Below are 24,784 nucleotides of genomic sequence, written 5' to 3'. Positions count from 1 at the left end.
CTAAGCCCTAGGGGCGAGTGCTTGGTGATGCAGCTCATGATGTAGGTGATGCACGCCCTCTTCTGCCCCCTGCATATTAGATTCCTTAAACCTGTGAGGTCAAGCCACATTGATTGAAACATGGAATGCAGTGAAATTGTGAGAAAAAATGGAGAGAAATCAAGAGGGGGGCGTACTGCTTGTTAGCGAGGGGTCTGCCGATGGTGTCAAAGAGCATGGACGATCCGAAGCCGGAGATGAAGAGGCGGCCAATGTCGCCCTGGTCGAAGTTGTACTGGCTGTAGAGGTAGAACATGTACGGCGCCTGCAGCCAATCTCGACGTCGATTTATACGTTGGGGCTCTCGCTGCCATCCCCACGCCTCACAATGCAGTCCACTCCCACGCCGTCCCCACGCCTCATGGCTGCCTTAACGTCAAGTGTGCATGCGCGCATTGCTCCGAGCAGCGCCGCAGACACGTCCAGCTCGTCTGCCACCTGCTCAGCACGTGCAGCCAGAACAGATTTGGGGGATAGAACGAGAGAGAGGAGAGAGGAGATCAGATTTGGGGATAGAACAAGACAGGAGAGAGGATTTGGGGATAGAACAAGAGAGGAGAGAGACCACAAAACATTGAATCCAATAAAGTTTTTGAGTCCATTGCAATCATCACTGCCGGTTCATAATGAAAACCGACAGTGATATTATCATTACCGGGTTTTTTTATAAGCCGGCAGTGACAAGCAATCATCAGTGCTAGTTTTTCTTAAGAATCGGTAGTGATGCCAATTTTTTTACAGACCGACAGTGATACCTGTATCAATGTTGAATCGGAAGTGATGATCGATATATAAGACATGTTCTGTAGTAGTGATTGTAGAACGAGAGAGATAGAGTGAGGAATTTCATATGCAACGCTTGACACATTTGTATTGATACACTCAGCAATTTATACATGTACAAGTGTAGAGGTTGCTAACTAACTCCTAAGTCGGTGCAGTCATGAGCTGAAGATCAGGCACAAGCACTGCAAGTCTGGTAGGTGCGTTGAAGAATCGGGCGACAAAGCCAAGACACACTATAGTGAATCCGGCACAGCTGCTAACCGCTAATAGACTAAGACACTACTATAAAACACCACATATGTAGCGTCCTATTAGTGCCGGCTCAACAGTAATCGGCACTGAAGACGTACCAGTGCCGGTTCTTAAACTCCCGCGCGCGAACAACAGCTAAGGAGATAAGAACCGGCACTGATAGTCACTATCAGTGTCGGTTCTTGGCTAGAACTGGCATTGATACCGTGTCGGCTCCAGCCACGAACCGACACTGATAATCAGTATCAATGCTGGTTCTAGCCACGAATCGGCAATGATAATTGCTACTGTCACAACTCATCTTCAAAAAATTATAACTTTTTTCACACGAAGTCAGATGGGGAAAAATTTTATATGAGAATTATAGCTCTCGATGTGATCTACAACTTTCTAGTTGAAAACTTTTAAATTTGAGGTCATTTAAATGCCCAAATAATTATAATAAAGTTGCAGCAGTGGTCGATGACAGCTCACATTAAAAAATTCATAACTTTTTCACACGAAGTCAGATGGGGAAAAACTTTATATAATAATTGTAGCTCTTGACGAGATCTACAACTTTGTAGTTAATAACTTTTTATTTGAGATCATTTAGATATCCAAATAGCTATTCAAACTTTCGATCAGAAGATGTCAAAAGGATTTATTTTGCTACTATACTTAGGAACGGATGATAGCTGAGATGGTTAGAGAGGTTATGCGTACGCACAGCATGTGAGGTCTTGAGTTTGAGTCTTTGTTGCCGCATACGAGCGAATATCACGTGACTTTGCGAATATTGGGCGCGGTTGGGTGGGTAGCCTCTGGTCGGGTGCTTCTGGTTGCGAAAAAAAATATGAAACTTTTTTTGGCCCCAAAAACGTTGAATCGAGACCGACTATCAATGCCGGTTGGTAGATATCGGTGACACAGGAACCGGGGGTCCTCGAGTCCCGAGGCCAGAACAGTAGAGTACCACGTGGCGCCCTCCCTCGGGGGTTATCTCCCCGAGGTCCGAGAAGACTAAGTTCCGGGAGAGGGTGCTCGGGGCCATGAACAGTGGTCCCCGAGTACCCGAGTTCCCCGATTACCCGAGAAGACCAAATGCCGGAAAGAGGGTGCTCGGGGCTGCGAACAGTGGCCCCCGAGCACCCAAGTTCCCCGATGATAAGAAAAGCCAAGTGCCAGGAAGAGGGTGCTCGGTGCTGCGAATAGTGGCCCTCGAGCACCCAAGTTCCCTGATGATAAGAAAAGCCAAGTTCCGGGAGAGAGTGCTCGGGGCCGCGAACAGTGGCTCTCGAGCACTCGGTTCCCCGAGGATCCAAATAGTCAGTTCCGGGATAGAGTGCTCGGGGCCGTGAACAGTGGCCCCCGAGCACTCTGTTCCCTGAGGACCTGAGAAGTCCTTCGCCGGTGGACCCCACAAGGGCTCAGCGGTGAGGTGTCCACTGGTGAGAGGCCCGATGCTGCATTTAAAAGGGCGCGTGGCCTGTCACTTCCAACCACTCCCCCCACGCCTGCTGTCAGTCCCTGCCACGGCCTGGCAGGGAGGCGTGGGGACATTTAATGCACGGGTCCCATCGCGCATCATCCGGCATGCCTCGAGATAACGGTCACAGAGCTCGAGGCACCCCGCCTGCCGCCCTGCTGTGTCAGACCTGCTCTGACCGGGGGGGCACGCCGAGCTGCTCGGTGGCTGCCAGATGGGCCCTCCCCGCGGCGCCCGTTGAAAAGCGGCATGATGACGAACAAGACCGGATGGGGGCGTGTTTTCAACACTTCCTGTCACCTCGCGCAGCAGCCCATGATAGTTGCTTTCCATTTATGGCACCTTGGAACTCACGCCATCCTTTCTGGGCATGCTACCGCCCCGGCGGGAATATAAGCCGAGTGGACTCCCCGGAGAGGGAGAGAACAGACTAGTTGAGTGAAGATCAAGACAACGCCGAAGCACGGAACACACCGACGAGTCTCAAAGAATAAGAAGCACGAAGCTCTAGACTTAGACAAATATTCTTGTAACTCAGCAGATCCTCAGAGAGACATTATCAGAGCATTTATAGCATACACACAGGAGTAGGATGTTACGCTCAGTGCGGCTTGAACCTGTCTAAAAATCCCCTGAGCATTTACTCCTTCCTGCATCCGATCGTTCCATTCCACCTGCATCCCATTTATTTCACCTACAAAGCGGATTCAGAATCATCCCCACGGCCGAATCTCAAAGGGGGTCCCTCCGGATCCCAGCTTGAGGAGTTCACCCTCCGACAGTAGCTCCAACCGGCACTGATAGTCCACCAACTGGCACTGATAGTGATTTTCAGTGCCGGTTCCATACCCGGCACTAATGACAATTTTGAAACAGCACTGATGAGGTGTTTTCGTGTAGTGAGAACAAGTCAGCCACTATTTCTACACCCCCCACTAGTCGAAGACGTGACGTAGAGTCTAGACTTGAAGTCATCAAAGAGCACCCTTGGTAATCCCTTCATCATGATGTCCGCAAACTGCAAATGAGTGGGAACATGAAGAACACAAAGCTTGCCGAGGCAACTTGATCACAAACAAAATGGATGTTGAGCTCAATGTGCTTAGTGCGCTTATCATGGATAGGATTTTGGGAAAGGTAAACTGCCAAAACATTGTCACAATAGATGATGGTAACCTTATCTAATCCTGCATATAATTCACCATGTAGATTGCAAAGCCAACATCATTCAGCAGTAACATTTGCCACACTACGATATTCAGCTACGGCACTGGACTGAGACACCGTAGGCTGCCGTTTTGAAGACCATAAGATGAGAGAGTTCTCGAAGAACACATAGAACCCTGAAGTTGATCAGCATGTTATCGATGCAACTGGTCCAATCGGCATCTAAATACCTAACGATCTCCAGAGCACCTAAGCCACAAAGTTGAAGCCCTTGTGAGGTTGTTCTACGAACGTGCCGAAGAATGTGCTTCATTAAACTCCAAGGAACATCACGAGGTGCATGCATATGTAGACAGAGCGGTTGAACACCATAAGCTATGTTCGACCTTGTCAATGTCAAATACTGTAGAGCCTTAACAATAATTCGATAGAAGGAAGCATCATTGAAGAGCTCACTAGAGGTGGAGGAGACCTTTGGTTTTGTATCCATAGGTGTTGGTGATGATTTGAAATTGGACATCCCTGCTCTTTGAAGAATGTCCTCTGCATATTGTTCTTGAGTCAAGAAGAAACCTTGAGCAGACCGGTGAACTAGAATGCCCAGAAAGAAATGGAGCAAGCCAAGATCTTTCAAAGCAAAGGCACATTGAAGAGTAGAGATGGTGTGCTAAAGCATGGCTTGAGAGGAGGCTGTTATGACGATATTGTCAACATATAACAAAAGGAAAGCAATCTCAGTGATGTGCCAGTAGATGAATAGTGAGTCATCTAATTTGGAGGAAGAAAAAGCATGCAAATATAGATGGCTAGCAATGCATTGGTGCCAAGAACGTGGTGCCTGTTTAAGGCCATAGAGAGACTTCAAGAGAAGAAATACATGGTCTAGATGAAGCTCATAAACGAACCCTGGCGGTTGTTGACATTAGACCTGTTCGGACAAATTGTCATAGAGAAATGCATTCTTCAGTTGGTTGACAGGCCATTAGTGGAGGGAAGCGCGATGGAGGACCATCCTTGCATGCTTGTCCACATGCACAAAGATCTAATCAAAGTCCAGACTAGGCCATTGAGAAAAGCCACAGACAACCCATCAGGCCTTGCGTCAATCAAGAGATCCATTCGGGTTCAACCTGTTGTGAAAGGTCCACTTGCTACTGATAGCATGTGCGTCATGTGGTCTTGGCACCAAGCGCTAGGTCCATTCTATTGATGGGCCCAAAACTCATCTTGCATGGTCACGACCCACTTGGGATCGCAAAGTGTGACACGAAGTGAAGTAGGAACCGGTTTAGGCACAACGACAGGAGTGTAGCGTGGGTTTGGCATCGAAATGCCAGCAAGGTCGCATGTGATCATGGAGTACTAGACCAAAGGAGCCAATGGATCTTGTGGTGCATGTGGGTGTGGTGATGGTGAGGCAGTATGTGGTGAAGGTGATGGCGGCATTAGCATTGGCGTGACATAAACTAGTGTAGGCAATGCAACGGATACCGGATAAGCTGAGGAGAACAATGTGCTAGTGGCATGGTATGTGGTGCGTGTTGCACGGGAACATGGATGGGTAGTGGTATGATGTCATCCATCGGCCAAGGCAGTGACACAAAGTGGACACGAGGGGAATTAGTGATCTGTTTGAAAGGGAAAATCAATTTGTTGAAGTAAATATGACGAGAAGTGAGAACACATCGGGACACCAGATTGTAACAGTGGTATCCTTTAGTGTAAGAGGGATAGCCAAGGAAGATGCATGCGACAGATCACGGTGCAAGCTTATGAAGAGCAATGGCTAGCATGTTGGGATAACAAAGACATTTGAAGATATGTAGGTGCTCATATTGGGGTGGATGGCGAGAAGAAGATGGTGAGGTGTGATGTATTGATGAGGATGACAGTGCACTACTACAGGAAACCCCTTCACCGCCGGCTCCAAAACCCCCTTCACTGCCAGTTTTGGAGCCGACAGCGGGCAATGGGCAGTGATAGTTATCACTGCTGGCTTGGTGGACCGGTAGTGAAGGGGGTTATCACTGCCAGCTAAAGGATTCAGTCGGCAGTGATACTACCAGCTGAATCCTTTGGCCGGCAGTGATTCGCTGGCATCACTGCAGAATCACTGCCGGTCGAAGGTTTGAGCTGGCAATGTTTTCCCTCTTCCCCTCCGCGGTCCTACTCTTTGTCCTCTCTATAGTCCCTCACTCTCCTCAATCTCTCTGTCTCTCTCTCAATACATGCATACAATGATACATATATTTACTGTAAATCAATAATAAAAATACCTTCATTAATATATAGTAATGAACATATATTACAAGTCAGGCATCGACAAACACACAAATATTACAAGTCACCCCTTGAAAAGTCAGTTGAGTTGAGCCAGTCTAGTATCCCTCCACCTCTCTCGTGATGAGGACCGTATCCCTGCACTGACAATTGATGGCGTGAGTACATCCGGGGATGCCGGGGGGGCGATGGTGGTGGAGCGAAGGACCCCGGAATGCCTGATCGACCGCAGCGTTGCGTATGCTGCAGGCTCGTCCGTGTGTCAAAGACATCAAAGTCTGACATTTGAACGCCTCTAGGTTTCGAGCCTTCGGCCTCCTCCGCAGCACACTGACGGGCCACTCTCTCGTCCTCCTCCTTCTGGGTGCATTTATAGGATACTGCTTCTTGCTCCTCCGCAGTGCACAGCTCACGGGCTAGCCTCTCATCCTCCTCCTCTTGGGCACGTTTACAAGATGCTGCTTCTTGCTTCTCCTTCGCATCATCGTTGGAAGGCCATTGTGTCCAAGTCGTCTGATGATACCAATTTCGCATCGTACATAGTAATTCATATCATTTGTTAATAAATGGAAAAATCTATGATTTACAATCGAATAAGTGATGGTTCTACGATATGACATCCATTGTGAGGATGAAAAGTGGGACTTGGTCTCACATGTCATTGACACACCGGTGGAATATCGTAGAACAGGTGATGTCATTCATTAATATTGTGTCAATTGCGGAAATAGAATACGATGTCAAGCCCCTTGGTAGCCTTCCTCCTTGTCGCATACTCTCTGCTAGAAGGTAAGGTGTCATCTGAAGGTCTCGCACGCGTGGACGGCATGATCGGTTCATGAAACTCACCATTTGGGTTGATAACATGTTAAAATAAGAACTTGGCCATCTGTTCTTGAAGGGCGTGCATTTCAGCAGGTTGTAACACACTTGTGCATAGTTTGGAGCGCTACGTTTGAAGAATCGAAAGAATTAGTCCTTGAACACGTGTATAAATTAAAAAGAAGGCATCGATATGTTATTTTATACCTCAAGGTCATTGAACCTAACAACATCTCCGTCCGGGCTGAATGCATGCATGAAAGTAAGAACATAAAACGCGCAGAGATTGTTGCCGGGTGGTTGCCTCATACACTTCAAGAGGAAATGATTCATCAATGGAATGAATTGACTCTTTTTATTCAGTAGGGAATGCAAGACATGAATATGTATTGTGTACCGAAAAGTCAGTTTTTACAGCGTACTCCTTCCTGAATCGAAAGTGGATAACACTCTTCTTGCGGTATCTTGTGTACACCCTGTACATGAATATGAATACCAATTAAAATTACATGCAATCGTCGAGAAGATTAAATGATTGAGTTAACCTATTTAGCATGTCGATGAGGTGTTGGTAAGTCATCTGATATCTCTTTTGTGAGTCCAACACAATGATGTTGCTCAAGTCTAGGTGGATGACAAAGAGGATCTAATGAAAACTGCAGAATAAATCACCATAGCAAATTAGTATTAGAATCAAATTGCTCATAAAATGAGGATGCCCTTGCACACAAACACGTACTCATAGCTGTAGGGTAAGAGTATGAATTTCTTGTATTGGTGGTGAAGCAGACACTTCAATAAGTAGACCTCAGTGAAGTCTGGATTCTTCGTTACAAGTTTCTGGTTCACAAGGCCAGGATCGATGAATCCTACTTTCTTATCTAAGTCTTGTTCGTATGCTTGGATCTCCATTCTACGAAAGAGAGAAGTTAGCTATGTAATTTCAAGGTGCAAGATCATATAACATGAATTATATGCATAAGTTACTTACAGAGTCCATGCTCTGACTATAGCCACATCGAGGGCATCTTCCTTGTACAGTTCATACAAGTGCAAGAATTCTAACCAGAAGAAGTTGTCCCCGTTGAGGAAATATTCATTTTGTATCTCACGGGGAACACCTGAAAACCCTACCTGAACTGCTCTAAGTACCATTGATGTAATCGACGCATTTGAGTTGTAAGGTTTCTTTCTATATCTGGTTTGACCAAAGGTTTGCCCAACTCAAATGGCCATATAACATCCGACTTTGATATATCCACTCCCACAGTAAGTCGTGCCAGTTCTTCTACTGTTAATCTAGAAGAAGCCAAGAAGTCCGCAATGCTTAGAGCACCCTTAATGATTGGGCCTGGTTTGCTCTTGGCCTGCATATTGCTGTGTTCATAGTCATTCAACGGCTTACTTGAAGCCGACCCCGTCTGTTTAGCTTTGGCCATTTTTATAAAAAAATTCAAGGCATCTTCAGGCACAACAGGCTTCGGTGGAGGTTGTGGAAGATGGAAATGAGATGTGACACTAGCGTCCACAACCTTTTTTGTTTCCTCAGCAGTGAGTGAATAGACATCCTTAGGTTCCACCAACTTCTTAGATGCCACCGACTTCTTAGATGATGTCGTCTGCTTAGATGTTGCAGAACCTGATCTTGTTTTCTGAGCTGATGGCTGGTTTCTTGATGGTGTTGGCTTCTTGAGCGATGGACTTCTTTGAGGCGATGGCTGAGGAGGTGGACTTCTTTTGGGAGATAGCTGAGGAGAGGGAGATCTTCGAGGCGACGATGGCCCAGGGTGTAATGGAGAGTAGAGAGTCTCGGGAGCTGTCTCTGGTGGAAACACTATGTAGACCTTCTCCCATGCGATGAATGTGTGTTCGTTCTCTCCTATAGTGTTCGCTCCCTCCTCTGCAGGGTAGTACACCTCAACTTGGCGGTACTGGTCAACTGCCACATCTACTTTGATTGCAGCGTAGCCCTCCGATATCGGACGTCCGTCCAAATGTTCATGGGAGCGGCGGGGATAAGCCACGCCGGAAGCCACCTTGATGGTAATGTTCCTAGCACCAATGTGTAGTTCACATGGTGTCCGTGCTATGATGAGGTCCATGGGATAAGTGATGGGGGTTAGCTCCCAGAACTCCCATGGACACACAGCTACTCTGACGACCACCAGGGCTGGAGTGCGCAAACTTAGGAGATGTTGCCGGCCGTTCCTGTTCGCTCATAATGGTGCCTCATTAACGAATGAGGGATTATGCTACTGCTTGTGCTATTTTTTCTTCTATATGTTTCCACTCCTTTTTTAACGCTTGTTCAAGCATTTCCATCATCCTAGCTTATTCTGCCTCTCGTTCTGCATCTCGCTCTACTTGGGATCTCTTCAGCTCTTGTAACTGTCGACTTCACTTGGGAATCCATATTTCCAACCCATCACCCCAATGCCTCATGTGCGACCACCGTGCTCCTTGTTTCCTAGGGCCAAAGTGAGCTCGTCCCTATCCCTGTCTAGCTTGAAAGAGCCTTGTGCAGACTGCTCGTAGGCTTCCGCAAGCTTCTTTGAAAGTGTTTGTGTCACTTCCAGGTCTTTGAAGGTCGTAAAATATAAGCTTCCATTAGACGAGTAAGAAGCATCCCTCCCAAGAAGGAAGCGTATTGATCGATCGCACCAGCCCTCTGTCTCAGGCATGACACCTTTCTCTCATAGTTGATCTAGCTGTTGTTGCCACTGCTGTTCTTTCCTCACGTACCCACGGCTGCCGACTTTGTGGGGGTAGAGGTTCTTCTTTGAGTTCGCTTTGTTCACCGCACTCAACCTCCGTGCTTCTTCCGATGACTTGTATTCTGCAAAGGCTTGACAATGATCTTCCAGCTACTGCCACTTGCAGAAATCTTGTGTTGTACCTTTCTGCACATATGTTATGTTCAGTGCACCCTTCCATTTTTTAAATGAAAGGCCCATGATCATTAGCGTCTTACGCTTAACTACTTCCATATATGTCCCTTCAGGGAAGTCTAACTTCTTTAATATCTTGGGCCACAAGATGTTGTTCTTGATTGAATCAGGAACCACGTGCAGATCACCTCGTTCGCCAATCCACAATCTGTAGCTGATGGGCACGTGATGCTTACCAGCAATCCCACAGATTGACTTGTATAACCCCAGAACTCTTTCAGGTGCAGTTGGCTCCCCTGCTGGAGAGACCTCCATGATCACAAATTGCCTGGTAGGCATCTTCGAGGAACCTCAGACACGATGACGTGACTAGGATTGCTCATTGTCATGACCCTCTAGAGCATCAAGTATCTGCGCATATGTGAAAAACTATTGGGAACCTATACGATAATATGTAGAAGAGATGCATTCATCTACTTATGAATTACCTCATCGACTCCATATGCATCTATTTGTTCCAGGTTGAGGTAGTGGCTCGGGCTACCTTCTTCAATGTTTGACAACAGCACTACATCTCCTTCTGTCACCTAGGCCGAATTGATGGTTGGTGGTGCCATTCCTTCCTGGAAATTCTGCATACGATGACGACGAGAGGTTGAGTAGTATACATATAGAGAGCTGAGAAAGGAGGGAGGTAGAGATAAAGACGACGAGGGAGGGAGAGAGGCTGTCGAAAGAGTGAGATAACCATGAAGGAGTCGATAGATAGAATGCATACACATACAATATTGTAATTGAGTACATTAGAACCACATTTAACAAAAAAAAGTCACATCTAATGTAGCAAAATAGGCATAAGGGTACTGACAATTGACACATTGCTCCTATAAGTCACATCATATTACATAGCAAAATGATGATGATTACAACCAAAACTAGGATTATGAATCCATTAACTTGTGCATGGCATTCCTCCCAACTCGAGAACACTCCACTTTGTTGACCACGATGAACAACATACCATGTCATAGCAGTCCAAAATTTTAGAGAATATTAAAAAAATGTTATACTACAAACCACCCTAACACCAAAGAATGTTCTTGCAAAAAACTATTAGGCTTAGTGGCACTAGCAAATGGCCTTATTAGGACTTCAGTATTGATTACATGTTCAGAGAGAAAGTATTCTTCGCGAGTCAGCATGTAAAACTGTTAGGCTTAGTGGCACTAGCAAATAGCCTTATTAGGACTTCAGTATTGATTACATGTTCAGAGATAAAACTGTTTAGGTCAACCTCAGATACCTAGCAGCATTTGCATTAGATTATGGAGATAATTATCTCCTTTCATCATTTGCTCATCTAACAACATCGATTTACATTGCCATCTAACAGTAGGATCATAATCGCCGTTATACATGGCCCAATGTTCTCGGTTAACAATATCGATTTACATTGCCATATGATTGATTCTATTAAACACATGAACTCTCTTTACAACTAAATAAACCAATCTCTCTATCCAGCTGGAAATATCACAACATCAACAACATACCATTTCATAGCACATCAACAAACTTGAAAATAAGAAAGATGATTCAGTTACCCCAACAATCACCACTGGAACCCCCTCTCCTCTTCTCCTCTAATCCAACATTCCAAGCTAATTTGGTCCTCATGATCGATCGGTTACCCTAAAATCCTCTAATCCAACCTCCAATCCAACATTTCTCTAATCGTTACCTGCAAGATGACAAGGTCTGGGCAGCGGGGTGCGCAAGCTGGGCATCGAGGAGGACGAGAATGCGCCAGGCAAGTGGACGACGACCACAGCGGGGAGGAGGACACAGATAGTGGGCACGAGCTTGTCGACCTCCGGTGGCATGGGCTCCTCGGCGTCGGGAGGTGTTTCGACGGACGGCGCTGGGAAGGGGAATTTTTTCTAAGTGTCAAAAGGCGTAGGGCGTCGAGCTATTTTATAGGGGAGGACTTTCACTGTCGGCTCAATATGAACACCAGCAATGAAATGGTACCTTCACTGCAGGCTCAATAAGTGCATCGACAGTGAAAGTAGTTTCACTGCCAGCCCAATATGTCTACCGGCAGTGAAAGCCCTTTCACTGCTGGTACCTTGGGGTGAAAAAAATTTGTTTTAGCTTTGCACGCACGTGCAGGGACTCGAACCCAAGTCCTACACCTAGTAAGACTGAACAAACCGCTGCGCTACTCACGTGATTTTGATAGAGTTTGTACTATCTATAGATATTAATATTATATTAACCTAAAATCATAATACATATTTATTTACATTTGAACTTGCTATATAGCAAAATTACGTTTTGTATATACCTAAATTTTCTGGTTAAATTTTCCAATTCAATTAAAAATTAAAATAAGTATGTTCATACCTAAGTTTCTATATTAGGGTTGCTAATTAATTAAAAAATATACTTGGAGCTTCACTGCTAGCTCAATAGGACTACCGGCAGTGAACCTACTTTCACTGTCGGCCCAATAAGTCCACTGGCAGTGAAAGTAGTTTCACTATCAGCCCAATATGTCCACCGGCATTGAATCCCCTTTCACTGCTGGTGCCACGGGGTGCAAAAAATTTGTTTTAGCTTCGCGCGGGCTAGCAGAGACTCGAACCAACGTTCTACACCAAGTAGACCGAACAAACCGCTGCGCTACTCAAGTGATTTTGATTGAGTTTGTACTATCTATATTTATTAACATTAAGTTGACCTAGCTGGCCTAATACATATTTATTTAAATTTGAACTTGCTATATACCAAAATTAATTTTTGTATATACCTAAATAAAAAATCAATATGGTCAATAATAAATATATCTTCCACCATACACTATAAATTGAAGCTTCCATAACAAAAGTGAGATATAATTGCATCTAAAACATCTTCACCCTTCATTATGATTACGACGTACATAGGGAGGTTCGTCGGTGTCTTCCATGGGACCTAGGTCGACGTCCACTACAAAAGGAGGTAGAGCGTCAAATTGATTATAGTCTTCCTCATCAACAACATTCTCCACTCTGACAATCCTTCTTTTTCCTTGAAGAACCACGTGGCGCTCCTCTTTGTTAGCCGGGTCCGAGTCTTTAACATAGAAGATCTACATAACATCATTCGCAAGTACAAATGGTTCTTCTCTGTATTCAACGAGTTTTTAGTCTACTGTAGTCATACCGTACTTGTTAATCTTCACACCCCCTGGGAGTTTGACCCATTGGCACCGGAAAAGAGGAACCTTTAACACTCCATAGTCGAGCTCCCAGATCACCTCTATGAATCCGTCATAAGTCTCCCTATTTCCATTGTAGTCGTAGGTATCTATATAGACACTGCTATTTTGGTTAGAGCTCTTTTTATCTTGAGCTCTCATATAAAATGTATAGCCATTCATGTCATATCCTTGGAATGTGTGGATTGTAGTAGACGGTCCGTAAGCCAACACATTCAACTGAGCACACTCTATCTGCTTATCCATCACCTGTTTGTGTAACTAAGTGCCAAAATGATCTCTGTGCTCTCGCACGATCCAAATATCAGACTTCCCTGGGTTTCAGGTGCGTAGCATCTTATGGTGTTCTTTGACATACAGGTCCACTACAACTGATTGTTGTAGAACTGCAAAATGTGCTTGTGTGAATGAAACATGATTGTTAGTGCGAAATGCGTTTGCACCTATCATCCATTTCCCTTGTAGCCTCCTCTCATGGCGAGATACAGGCACACCAATCGATTTGAGATTCATGTAGTCGATGCAGAAATCAATGACCTCCTCAGTTCCCCAGCCCCCGACATGCAGCCTTCCGGCCAATTTTGGTTACAAACATATTTCTTAAGAACTCCCATGAACCTCTCGAAAGGGTACATCTAATGCAGAAACGCGAGGCCAAGAATCCGTATCTCTTTCACAATGTAAACAATGAGATGCACCATGATATCAAAAAATGATGGAGGGAACAACGCCTCAAGCTGGGATAGAGTCTCGATCACGTCTTCCTGCAGCTTATCTAGCTTGGTCGGATCGATGGCCTTCTGTGATATCGCATTGAAGAATGAACATAGCTTTATGATTGGGTTTCGGACCTTCGACGATAGAATACCTCTAATTGCAATTGGAAGCATCTGTGTCATCATCACGTGACAATCATGAGACTTCATGCCAGTTAATTTCAAGTCTTTCATGTTTACTAGTCTCTTTATGTTGGCGGAGTAACTGGATGGAACTTTGATTAAGCACTTGCACATTGCAATTTTCTCCGCCTTGCTCAGATTATACCTCGCGGGTCCAAGATATTTGTTGCCTTCTTCCATCTCTTCGGGATGTAGGTCATGCCTGAGTTTCAAATATTTCAGGTCCCTTCGTGTTTGGAGTGTATCTTTTGTTTTGCCAGGTATGTCTAGTAACGTACCAATTAAGCTATCACACACGTTCTTCTCAATGTGCATGATATCGATTGCGTGTCGAACCACCTAATCTGGCCAATATTGTAAGTCATAAAAGACAGATTTTTTTTTGAACATAGGAGATCTAAGATTAGATTTCGGAACTGGTGTGCTCCCGCATCCCTTTCCAAGGATAAGCCTAAGTCCCTTTACCATCTCATATACTTGTCTCCCAGTGTGATGCTTAGGAGGGGATCGAGTCTCAACTTTCCCATCAAAGCTCTCCTGTTGCTGCGGTATGGGTTATCCATGCTAAGAAATTTACAATGACCTAGGTACACCAGTTTTTGGCTGTTCTTCAACCACAACTCTCTGTTTCATCCAAGCAATGCACGTATACACAGTAGCCTTTGACAGTCTAGCCTGATAGGTTGCCAAGGGCTGGCCAATCTTGGATTATTACGAACAGCATTATGCGTAGGGTGAAGTTCTCTCATTTGTATGCATCCCATACCTACACACCATCGTCCCACAGTATTACAAGATCTTCCATTAATGGTTTCAAGTAGACATCGATATCGTTGCCAGGTTGCCTCGGCCCTGGTATCAGCACCAGCATCATAATGTACTTCCGCTTCATACACAACCAAGGAGGAAGGTTGTAGATACATAGAGTCACAGGCCAAGTGCTATAACTACTGCTCATGTTGCCGAATGGATTTATCCTAAATCTTATATTCCTCACATCTTCTGCAAAGGGCTTCTTGTATTTCCTATCGATGTTTCTCCACTGCGTAGAATCAGCGGGGTGTCTTAGCATTCCATCATCCTTGCGCTCATCGGTGTGCCATCGCATCAGTTCGACATGCTCTTTGTTCACGAATAAATGCTCCAAATAGGGGACTATAGGAAATACCACATCACCTTCACATGACGCCTTTTCTTATTTCCTTCACCATCGATTTCATCACCGTCACGCTTGTACCATGGTGCACCACAGACGATACATGCTTGCATGTCTACATGCTCTCCGCGATACAACATGCAATCGTTTGGACATGCATGTTTTTCTGTACTTCCAACTCCAATGGGCACATAGCTTGGTACGTGTTTTCTGGTAGCACATTTTCCTCTAGAAGCAATTTTTTAAGAACGGTAACAACTCTGTGAAGCTTGTATCAGACCACCCGTTGCTTGCCTTCAATTGCAGCAGTGAAAGCACGGTACACAACTTTGTGTGCTCCTTCTCGCAGCTCGAGAACAATAGTGTTTTAAAGTCCACTAACATACACTGGAATTTTTGAAACTCCCTTTCGTTGGTGAAGTTCCCCTCCCCATCGCGCAAAATCTGCTCGAGATCATCGACGTCGGCGTCAGCCAACATCTCCTCTAGATCATCATCGGCCAACGTATCTCCTGCAGGCACATATCTATGTATTCTTCGACCGGCATATCGGTGCACATGTCTTCATCTTCTCTTTCAATGCATTGACCTTCCTATACGATCTCAGCTTCACCGTACTCAGTCCAACGGGTATAGCCAGGCATAAAGCCCCTTGGCATCAAGTGGGAATGTATCTGCTGGTTGGTGGAGAACTACTTCTTGTTCTCACAATCGACGCATGGAGAGCATATTATTTCTGCCCCGATGACAACTTTTTTGTCTGGCATGTCTCAACACAGCAGCACTTTCTTGGTCTGGCCTTGTGGTCTAGCCTTCTCCATCATCTATGCCTGTAGTTGCTCTTCGCGTTCTTTAGGATTTACCGAAGGTTCAGCCACTACATGGACATTTCGCCAGCCCGGAGTATTTCCCACTTCAATTCTACGGGCCACTTGTTAATCTCCAAGCACCGTTATGACACCTCAAGGACCAGGCATCTTCATGCACAAATATGCATGGTGCGGTATTGCTCTGAATGTATTTAGGACTCCTCATCCGAAAATTGCATTATAGGGATAGTTGATGTCAACCACATCAAAGGTGATGTCCTCCGTTCGAAAGTTTGATCCTTTGCCAAATGACATCGGGATTGCTATCTTTCCCAAGATGTTGATTGCTTTTCCACCAAAACCTAGCAGCGGGGACCCATCATGCTAAAGGTTACTTCGTTGCAAGACCATCCTGTCTAAAGCATCGGCGAAGATGATATCTGTCGAGCTTCCGCCATCAATGAGGATCTATGCACTTCATTTCCTGAAATGTTTGCATTAATGATGAAGGCTCCGTATGCGGGTAATCTCGAACCCTCATGTCTTCCTGTGAGAAGGTAATGGGCACATGAGACCATTTCGATTGAACATACGTAGACCCTACACCAACATGGTTAACCCATCGCACATATTCTTTTCGTTGCCTCTTTGATTCAGTTTCCTGATTAGATCCTCCAGTGATTGCCAACACAACATTGTACACATGGTTTACTATGCCCACTGATCTACTAGTTTCTAGAGGGGCTTCGATTGCCGGTCTTAGCGGAGGTGGTGGGAATTCTCCTTGGAAAGTCGTCAGCTGACCAAAGGTCTGGTCTGGCAGAGCCAAAGGCACAGGAATATATTGATGTGTCGGCGCAGCCATTGGTCATCATTGGTTAGCGAACATTGTGCTTGGGCCTTGGGTCTGATTGGATTCCCACGCTTCGCCCTGCCTGCAACACGTGGCATGATGCACAATTCTTGCAGGGTTGAAGGGTTGTTACGCTAAGCTCTCCTTCATGGCCATGACCTGTGGACACTGCTTAGTCCTATGACCGGCACCTTCACCATGTAACTCACAGTATAAAGTGGCTGGGTCCCGCGGATCCCATCCTCGACCCCCTCAAGCTCCACAGCCTCTACCACTTTAGCCTCCTTGAGCTCCCCCGTCTTGTGCTTTGGTGAACTCTTGAGCGACCTCACTTGGTCCGGAGTCTATCTGGTTCATTTCTTTTTGTTTCGACATGTACTCAAATGCTTCAACTTTTTTTACATGCTTCGGCCTGTCTCTAGACTGTCCAGTGTTTGTTTCTCTGGTTGATGCATTTGTCTTGAGCGTTTTTTATACTGCCATCTCACTCTTCCTCCGCAGGTGGTCCAACTTGTACCTTGTGTACTCTTACATCTTATTGAAGTGCTCCTGCACACTCTCCGGCCTCTTTCGTGTAAGCTTTCCCGCCAAAAAGCCCTCCTCTGATGCCCTGGATAGCGGCATCGATGATGGTGTCTTGGCTCAAGCCTTTCACCTGGCAGCGAATATGAATGAACCGATGCATATAGCTCTGCAGTGTCTCCGTTGGCTATTTCTTTAGTGCGAAGAGGTCACTGGCGGTAACCTTCTCTTCTCGATTTCCTTGGAAATTACTATATAGGTCATTGCGCAACTGCTCCCATGAGTAAATGGATCCTGGAGGCAACGCGGAGTACCACAACCTCGCTATCCCTTTGACCGCTAACACAAAGGCCTTCGCTAGTGTCGTGTTGTCTCCTCCAGTGGATTCAATTGTCGCCTCAAAACTCATAACGAACTCCTTCGGATCTAACTCTTTGTCAAACATTACTACCTTAGGCATCTTCGAGCCGAAGGCCATGGTCGGTTCTGCAAGCCAACAGAGAGCGGTGATTTTGGATCACCCGTGCATGACCTAAGCCGAAGGTCCTGCGCCGGTCGTGCTACAACTGCTGACGAAGGAGTCATGTGGCGAGTCGGTTCATCTATGCGCTGCGACATTTCAATATCTTCTTGCATTTTCTCCAGTGTTCTTCTAGCCTCGTCGGCTCGCCGGCGATACTCTGTGGCCTTCTGACTCGCTGTCAAGCTATCCAGTGTGCGCTTTTTCTGCGCAATCTGCCTCTCCAATTCTTCGGCTTCTAACCTGGTTGTGTTTTCCTCTTTTGTCTCATCTTCGTCTTCATATTCTTTGAAGTTACCAAGGTCGTCCGACTCTTCGACAACATGTGCCTTTCCTCTTTCTCCTGCCGAAGCCACGAAGCGGGCGCGAAGGTTAGCTTCTACCCTTCGCATTGCTGCTGCATCTTCTTAGAGAGCTACTTCGTGACGATCTCTATCCTCTAGGGGCACCTCATTCACATCATCATTTCCTTGCTAGCTGCCATCAGCTCCACCAGTCGAAGTGTTGACTGGCTCCAACAGCGCCGAAGGGAGTGTGTCGGCCGAAGCCCCTGCTGGGATCAGCTGCTCTGGTAATGTTGCTGATATACCGAGTGGCTTCGTCTTCTGTTTAGGTGGCATGGCTTCGGATTGTTCGATCCCTACAAACGGCACCAACTGTTGTTACGAAGTCACCAAACCAAGGGAAGCTTGCGGCCCAGAGAGAGAAAGAGCCGAAGGCAGCGAGATGCAACACATGTTTATGGGGAGATCAGTAAACTATTTTTTCGCTGTCCCATCAGATACAGTGTCAGCCTATTTATATAGCCCGTACTCGACCACTCAATGCCATAAGTACCCCTCTAACTGCCACATTCTCGGCATATTCGAGGGTATTTTGGTACCATTGAGTACATTTGCACATTTACAATTATACCCCAGACCGCTACACGGGCTTTGACAGACGCACGCTGTCGGTGTATCAGGAACTGGGGGTCCCTGAGTCCCGAGGCCCGGCCAGCCATCCGCCACATGGCGCCATCCCACGAGGTCCCTCCTAAAGGATGAGAAAAGTTCAAGTCCCGGGAGAAGGTGCTCGGGGCCACAGTCACTGGTCCCCGAGCACCCCAGTTCCCTGATGATCCACAGAGTCTAAGTACCGGGAAGAAAGTACTCGGGGAGGTGCCCGATCACCCTCGAGCATCCTAGTCCCCCGATGATCAAAAGAGCTAAGTTCCGGGAGAGAGTGCTTGGGACTGCGTGTGGCAGCTTCCGAGTGCTCGGTTCCCCGAGGATCCGTGTAAGAGGGCTCGGGAGAGAGTGCTTGGGGCTGCACGTGGCAGCCCCCGAGCACTCGGTTCCCCGAAGGATCGTGCAAGAGTGCTTGGGAGAGAGTGCTCGGGGAGGTGAACAGTACCCCCGAGCACCCGGTACCCCGAGGACAAGGATAGGCATTCTCGGGAGAGAGTGCTCGGGGAGGTGAACAGTACCCCCGAGCACTCGGTGCCCCGACGACCCAGAAAGGCCCCTGAGGGGCCCGTCGATGAGGTGTCAATCAGTCAGAGGTCCGAGGCCGCATTTAATGAGCGTGCATGGCCTGACATCTCCAACTGCTCCCACCGCGGTGTCAGTTCCTGCCATGTTTTGGCAGAGAGGCGTGGGGCTATTAATTGCACGGGTCTCGTGTCGTATCATCCGGCTCGTCTCGGGATAATATCGCAAGGATCAAGGTGTTCCGTCTGCCGCCCTGCTGTGGCAGAGGAACAAGACAGGACGGGCACGCCGGGTTGCTCTGCGGCTGCCCGATGGGCCCTCTCCACGGTGCCCGTTGCCAGGGCGTTTATGGTGACAGGTGACCGGGCGTGCGGCATTTTTTCCACCCCCGGTCACTTCACCCAGAAGAAATGATGACGCCTTTCCCAGTCATGGTGTCTTGGAACTTGTGCCCCCCTCCTTCCCGTTCGGGGCATGTCTCAGCCGGCGAGTACAAAAAGAGCCGGCACACAGAAGAGTAGGGGATCGGACAATCCAAGCATCAACGAACATAGCGAGAATCGAAGACATAGACCCAACCGGAGAACAACACAACGCACAAGGCACAACATCAACAAAGAAGAACAAGAGACACTGTGAGCTAGGTTGAGTACATTTCCAGCCGAAGAACAAGGAGCCTCAAGCTCTTAGTTCAGCCAATATTCTTGTAACCAGCAACATCCTTGAGGGACTTCCTCAGGACAGTTATCGCATCCATACAGGAGTAGGGTATTACGCCCCCGTGCGGCCTGAACCTGTCTAAATTCCGGTGCATTTACTTCTTTTTGCACTAGGTCGATCACCCCCACCACCGGCCATTGCATTTACTCTTATTCATTTCTCCGATGAACTTATTCAGGATCATCCCCCCGGCCGAATCTCTAAAAAGGGGTCTCTCGGGATCCCTGCGACAGGAGTGAATCCTCCGACAGCTGGCGCGCCAGGTAGGGGGGAACATCCTTGAATCTGTTTGTTTGTTTTCTTCCACAGAAAAAAATGGCCGGTGGACACCGCCTCCAGCGTTCCAGCTCCAGTTCCAGCAAGGAAATGCAGCCCCTCGAACAAGAGGCCCTAGCCGCTGCTGTGTCCCAGCAGCAGCCGCGATCTGCACGCGCGGCGTTCCCTTCCCAAGGGGACCAAGGCGCTGGGCCCAGCAGGGCCACCCGCGCCACGGGGTACGGCACCAGCTGCCGTGCCTTCTCTAGTGAGCTCCGACGGGTCAAATGGCCCTCCAAGTTCCGCCCTGAGCTGCCGGAGAAGTACGACAGGTCCATCGACCTCGTTGAGTTCCTCCAAATATACACTACGGCCGTCCAGGCGGCCGGTGGCAGTGAAAAGGTGATGGCAAATTATTTCCATGTTGCCTTGAGGGGCTCTGCCCGTTCTTGGCTCATGAACTTACCCCCAGGATCTATTAGCTCCTGGGATGACCTCTACCACCAGTTTGTGGCTAATTTTCAGGGCACGTTCACGCACCCTGGCTTGGAGTGCAACCTCCATGCCGTCAAGCAACAGGAGGGGGAGACGCTGCGGTGCTTCATTCAGCGCTTCAGCCAGGTCCGTAACACCATCCCGCGGATAGCCCCCCACGCTGTCATCGTCGCCTTCCGGCAGCGCGTCCGCAACGAGCGGATGCTCGGGAAGCTAGGTACGCACGAAATTGAAACCACTGCGGAACTCTTCGCACTGGCCGACAAGTGCGCCAAGACGGCGGAGGCCCTGGCTTGGCATGCTCCATGCCAAGCCGCCGACCAGCCAAGTTCTTCCCGCTCCGACAGGCGGGAAAAGAAAAAGAGAAGAAAGCGCGAAGCCGCTCCTGTTGAACCGGCCTAGGGCCTCGCCCATAGGCTGGCCCAAGAGCCCGACCGCCGGCAAGAACGCCGGGCGGCCGCCGACAGACGGCCCGCACCCGTGAGAGCCCTGGCCAGGGCCCCTCCTAGGGCTCCGGCTCCCGCGAGGGCCCCAGCGCCCGCAAGGGCGCCAGCACCCGCAAGAGCCCCGGCACTCGCCCGGGCTCCTGCTCCAGCGAGGGCCCCCGCTCCCGCGGGCCCGAGCCAGGCAAATGGTGCCCCATCCACCAGACCAGATGGCACGATCTCACAGATTGTCGTACGGTCAAAGGCCTCGTCGAGCAGCACCAGCGGGAGCGCGACGAGTCCTGCGGGGGAGGCGATGTTGAGGCCGCCCCCGGCAATGCCGAGCTCGACTTCCAGGAACCCGAGCATACCATCGCCTTCATCGACGGAGGCGCCTACATGCCTTCCTCGCGGTGTGGCATCAAGACCATGCGGCGCGAGGTATGCTCAGCAACCCCGAGCGAAGAGGCCACCAGGCCCCTGAGGTGGTCGGACGCTCCGATCACGTTCAGTATAGCCGACCACCCCTCGAGTACTGCAGGCGTGGGGCGACTACCTTTGGTAGTGTCCCCCACCATATGCAATGTCAAGGTCGGCAGAGTGCTGATCGATTGGGGCGCATGCCTCAACCTCCTCTCCAAGGAGGCCTTCAAGAAGCTGCAGGTGCCCTCCAAGTGCCTAAAGCCGTCGCTTCCATTCTGCGGAGTGACACTCGGGCACTCCCTGCCCCTCGGGCAGGTCGAGCTACCTGTAACCTTCGGGAGTCGGGATAACTTCCGCACGGAAAACGTCCTGTTCGACGTCGCGGAGCTCCCCCTCCCCTACAACGCCATCCTCGGGCGTCCGGCGCTCGCCAAATTCATGGTGCCTGCGCACTACGCGTATCTCACGGTCAAGATGCCGGGCCCAGCAGGCCCCATCTCCGTGACTGCCGATTTCGGAGGCGCCGTTTCCTGCGCCGAGCAGTCGTACATGGCTTTGGTCTCAGCCCAGGCCGAGGTCGAAGGCTGCACAGGGGGCCCGGGACCCTCTTCATCCAAACCCCGACTCGCCGCCGACACCTCTGTTCCTACGAAGGAGGTCGTGGTGGGCGAAGGCGCCTCCCAGGTCGTTCGCATCGGTGGCGACCTGGACGGCAAATAGGAAAGCGCGCTCGTCACCTTCCTCCGGGCTAACGCCGACGTGTTTGCATGGCAACCGTCCGACATGCCCGGGATCCCTAGGGAGGTGATTGAGCACCACTTGGCTGTGCACCCGGACGCACGCCCGGTGAAGCAGAAGGTCCGATGGCAGGCGCCTGAGCGCCAGGAGTTCATCCAAGAGCAAGTTGGCAAGCTCCTCGACGCTGGATTTATCCGAGAAGTCCTCCACCCCGAGTGGCTGGCGAATCCAGTTATCGTCCCGAAGGCCAACGGCAAGCTCCGCATGTGCGTGGACTACACCGACCTAAATAAGGCTTGCCCTAAAGATCCATTTCTCCTGCCCCGCATAGATCAGATTGTAGATGCGACCGCGGGATGTAATCTTTTGTGTTTTTTAGATGCAAACTCTGGATATCACCAGATTCATATGGCCGTAGAGGATGAAGAAAAAACTGCTTTTACCACTCTGGTGGGGACTTATTGTTATATGTCAATGCCTTTTGGTTTGCGCAATGCTGGGTCTTCTTTCCAGCGCGCCATTCGCATCACCCTTGATTCGCAGGTTGGCCACAACATCGAGGCCTACATCGACGATCTCGTGGTCAAATCCCGAGACCGCGCCACCTTGCTCGACGACCTTGCCGAGACTTTCAACAGTCTCTGCACTACCCGCCTGAAGCTCAACCCCGAGAAGTGTGTCTTCGGGGTACCCGCGGGCAAGCTCCTCGGTTTCCTGGTTTCCAGCCGAGGAATCGAGGCCAATCCAGAGAAGATTCGGGCCATCGAGCAGATGCGACCACCGGCTCGACTCAAGGAGGTCCAGCGTCTCACCGGCTGCATGACGGCCCTCGGACGCTTCATCTCCAAACTTGGGGAGCGGGGGCTCCCCCTCTTCAAGCTTCTGAAGAAGACCAGTCGCTTTGACTGGACGCCGGAGGCCGAGCAGGCCTTCCGCGATCTGAAGAAGTACCTCACCTCACCGCCCGTGCTGGTAGCTCCATCCGAAGGCGAGCCACAACTACTCTACGTATCGGCCACTCCTCAGGTCATAAGCATGGTGCTGGTGGTGGAGCGCGACGAGTGCGCGGGGCCAGGTGCTGGGTCCCAGCTCCCGGCCGCCCCCGGGCACTCACCCGTCCTCGCGGCTCCCCCCGAGCAGGGGTCGAGCCCGAGCACTTGGCTCCCCCCGAGCAGGGGGTCGAGCCTGAGCACTCGGCTCCTCCCAACCAGGGAGTAGAGCCCGAGCACCCGGTCAGCCCCGACCACGCCGCTGAGCCTGGGGGCTGCGACAGCCCCTCGGGTGAGGCCGCGGTCCAGGCCTGCCGGGTACAACGACCGGTGTACTTCATTAGTGAAGTCCTCCGGGAGGCCAAAACAAGGTACCCCCAGGCTCAGAAGCTGCTCTACGCCGTGCTCATCGCATCCCGGAAGCTGTGCCACTACTTCCAAGCGCACAAGGTCTCGGTGGTTACCACGTATCCACTGGGACCCATCCTCTGGAACCGAGAAGGCACCGGGCATGTTGTCAAGTGGGCGGTGGAGCTAGCGGAGTTCGACCTACACTTTGTCAGTCGCCAGGAAATCAAAAGCCAGGCGCTCTCTGACTTCGTGGCAGAATGGACACCCGTCCTCGAGGTCGTCCCAGAAGAGACTTCTGCATATCCCGGGCACGATGCGCCCGGGTACTGGATCATGCACTTCGACGGTTCCCTCTCGCTGAAAGGCGCGGGGGCCGAAGTGGTTCTCACCTCCCCAACGGGTGAAGAACTCCGGTACGTCGTGCAGTTGCAGTTCTGCGCATCCAACAACATGGCGGAATATGAAGGTCTCATCGCTGGCCTCCGAGCCGCGGTGGGCCTCGGGATTCGTCGCCTCCTGGTCAAGGGAGACTCCCAGCTGGTGGTCAACCAGGTATCCAAAGAGTACCAGTGCACGGATCCTCAAATGGCGGTGTACATGGCAGTAGTCAGGAAGCTGGAGAAGCGCTTCGATGGCCTGGAGCTGCGGCACATCCCTCGCCGTGACAACGCTCTGGCCGACGAGCTCTCCCGCCTGGCCTCCTCCCGTGCGCGCGTCCCTGCTGGAGTCTTTGAAGAAAGACTCACACGGCCTTCCGTCCTGCCTGCCGAACAAGACGAAGGGAAAACCTCGAACTCAATTCAGGGGACCCCGGCGGTGCCCTCAGTGGGAAGCCCCGTCAAGGTGCCGCCGTCCGGCGAGTGCGCTGCACTTGCTGAATGTTCTCAAGATGCCTCGTGGATGGACGACATCCGAGGGTACTTGAAGGAAAAGTTCCTTCCCGGGGATGAGGCGTCTGCCGAAAGAGTTGCTCGGCAGTCCAAACGCTATGCCATAGTAGATGGGGATCTCTACTGGCGTAGCGCAGGCGGTATTCTCCTGAAATGCATCTCCAGGGCAGAAGGCGGCGAGCTTCTCGCTGAGATCCACGAGGGCGAGTGCGGTGGCCATGCATCGTTCCGCACGCTGGTCGGGAAGGCCTTCCGGTAAGGTTTCTACTGGCCTACAGCCCTCCAGGATGCTTCCGAACTGGT

The 24,784-nt window shown here is 49.6% G+C and overlaps 1 protein-coding gene across 1 annotated transcript in view; it reads right to left on the bottom strand.

Moving 5' to 3' along the window:
* Positions 1-24,784, bottom strand: part of LOC133927701 (uncharacterized) — a 31,012-nt gene continuing 6,228 nt past the window's right edge. The window contains exons 3-5 of the mRNA XM_062374129.1: positions 367-477; positions 177-304; positions 1-91 (exon numbers count right to left, since the gene is read on the bottom strand). Of these exons, the coding sequence (XP_062230113.1) occupies positions 1-91; positions 177-304; positions 367-477 (330 nt within the window). The remainder of the gene's footprint in view (positions 92-176; positions 305-366; positions 478-24,784) is intronic.

Source organism: Phragmites australis, chromosome 8 (genome assembly GCF_958298935.1).
Source record: "Phragmites australis chromosome 8, lpPhrAust1.1, whole genome shotgun sequence".
NCBI classification, from domain to species: domain Eukaryota; kingdom Viridiplantae; phylum Streptophyta; class Magnoliopsida; order Poales; family Poaceae; genus Phragmites; species Phragmites australis.
Note: the sequence above shows the minus strand (reverse complement) of the source record. Positions and strands in the feature narration are given on the sequence as shown.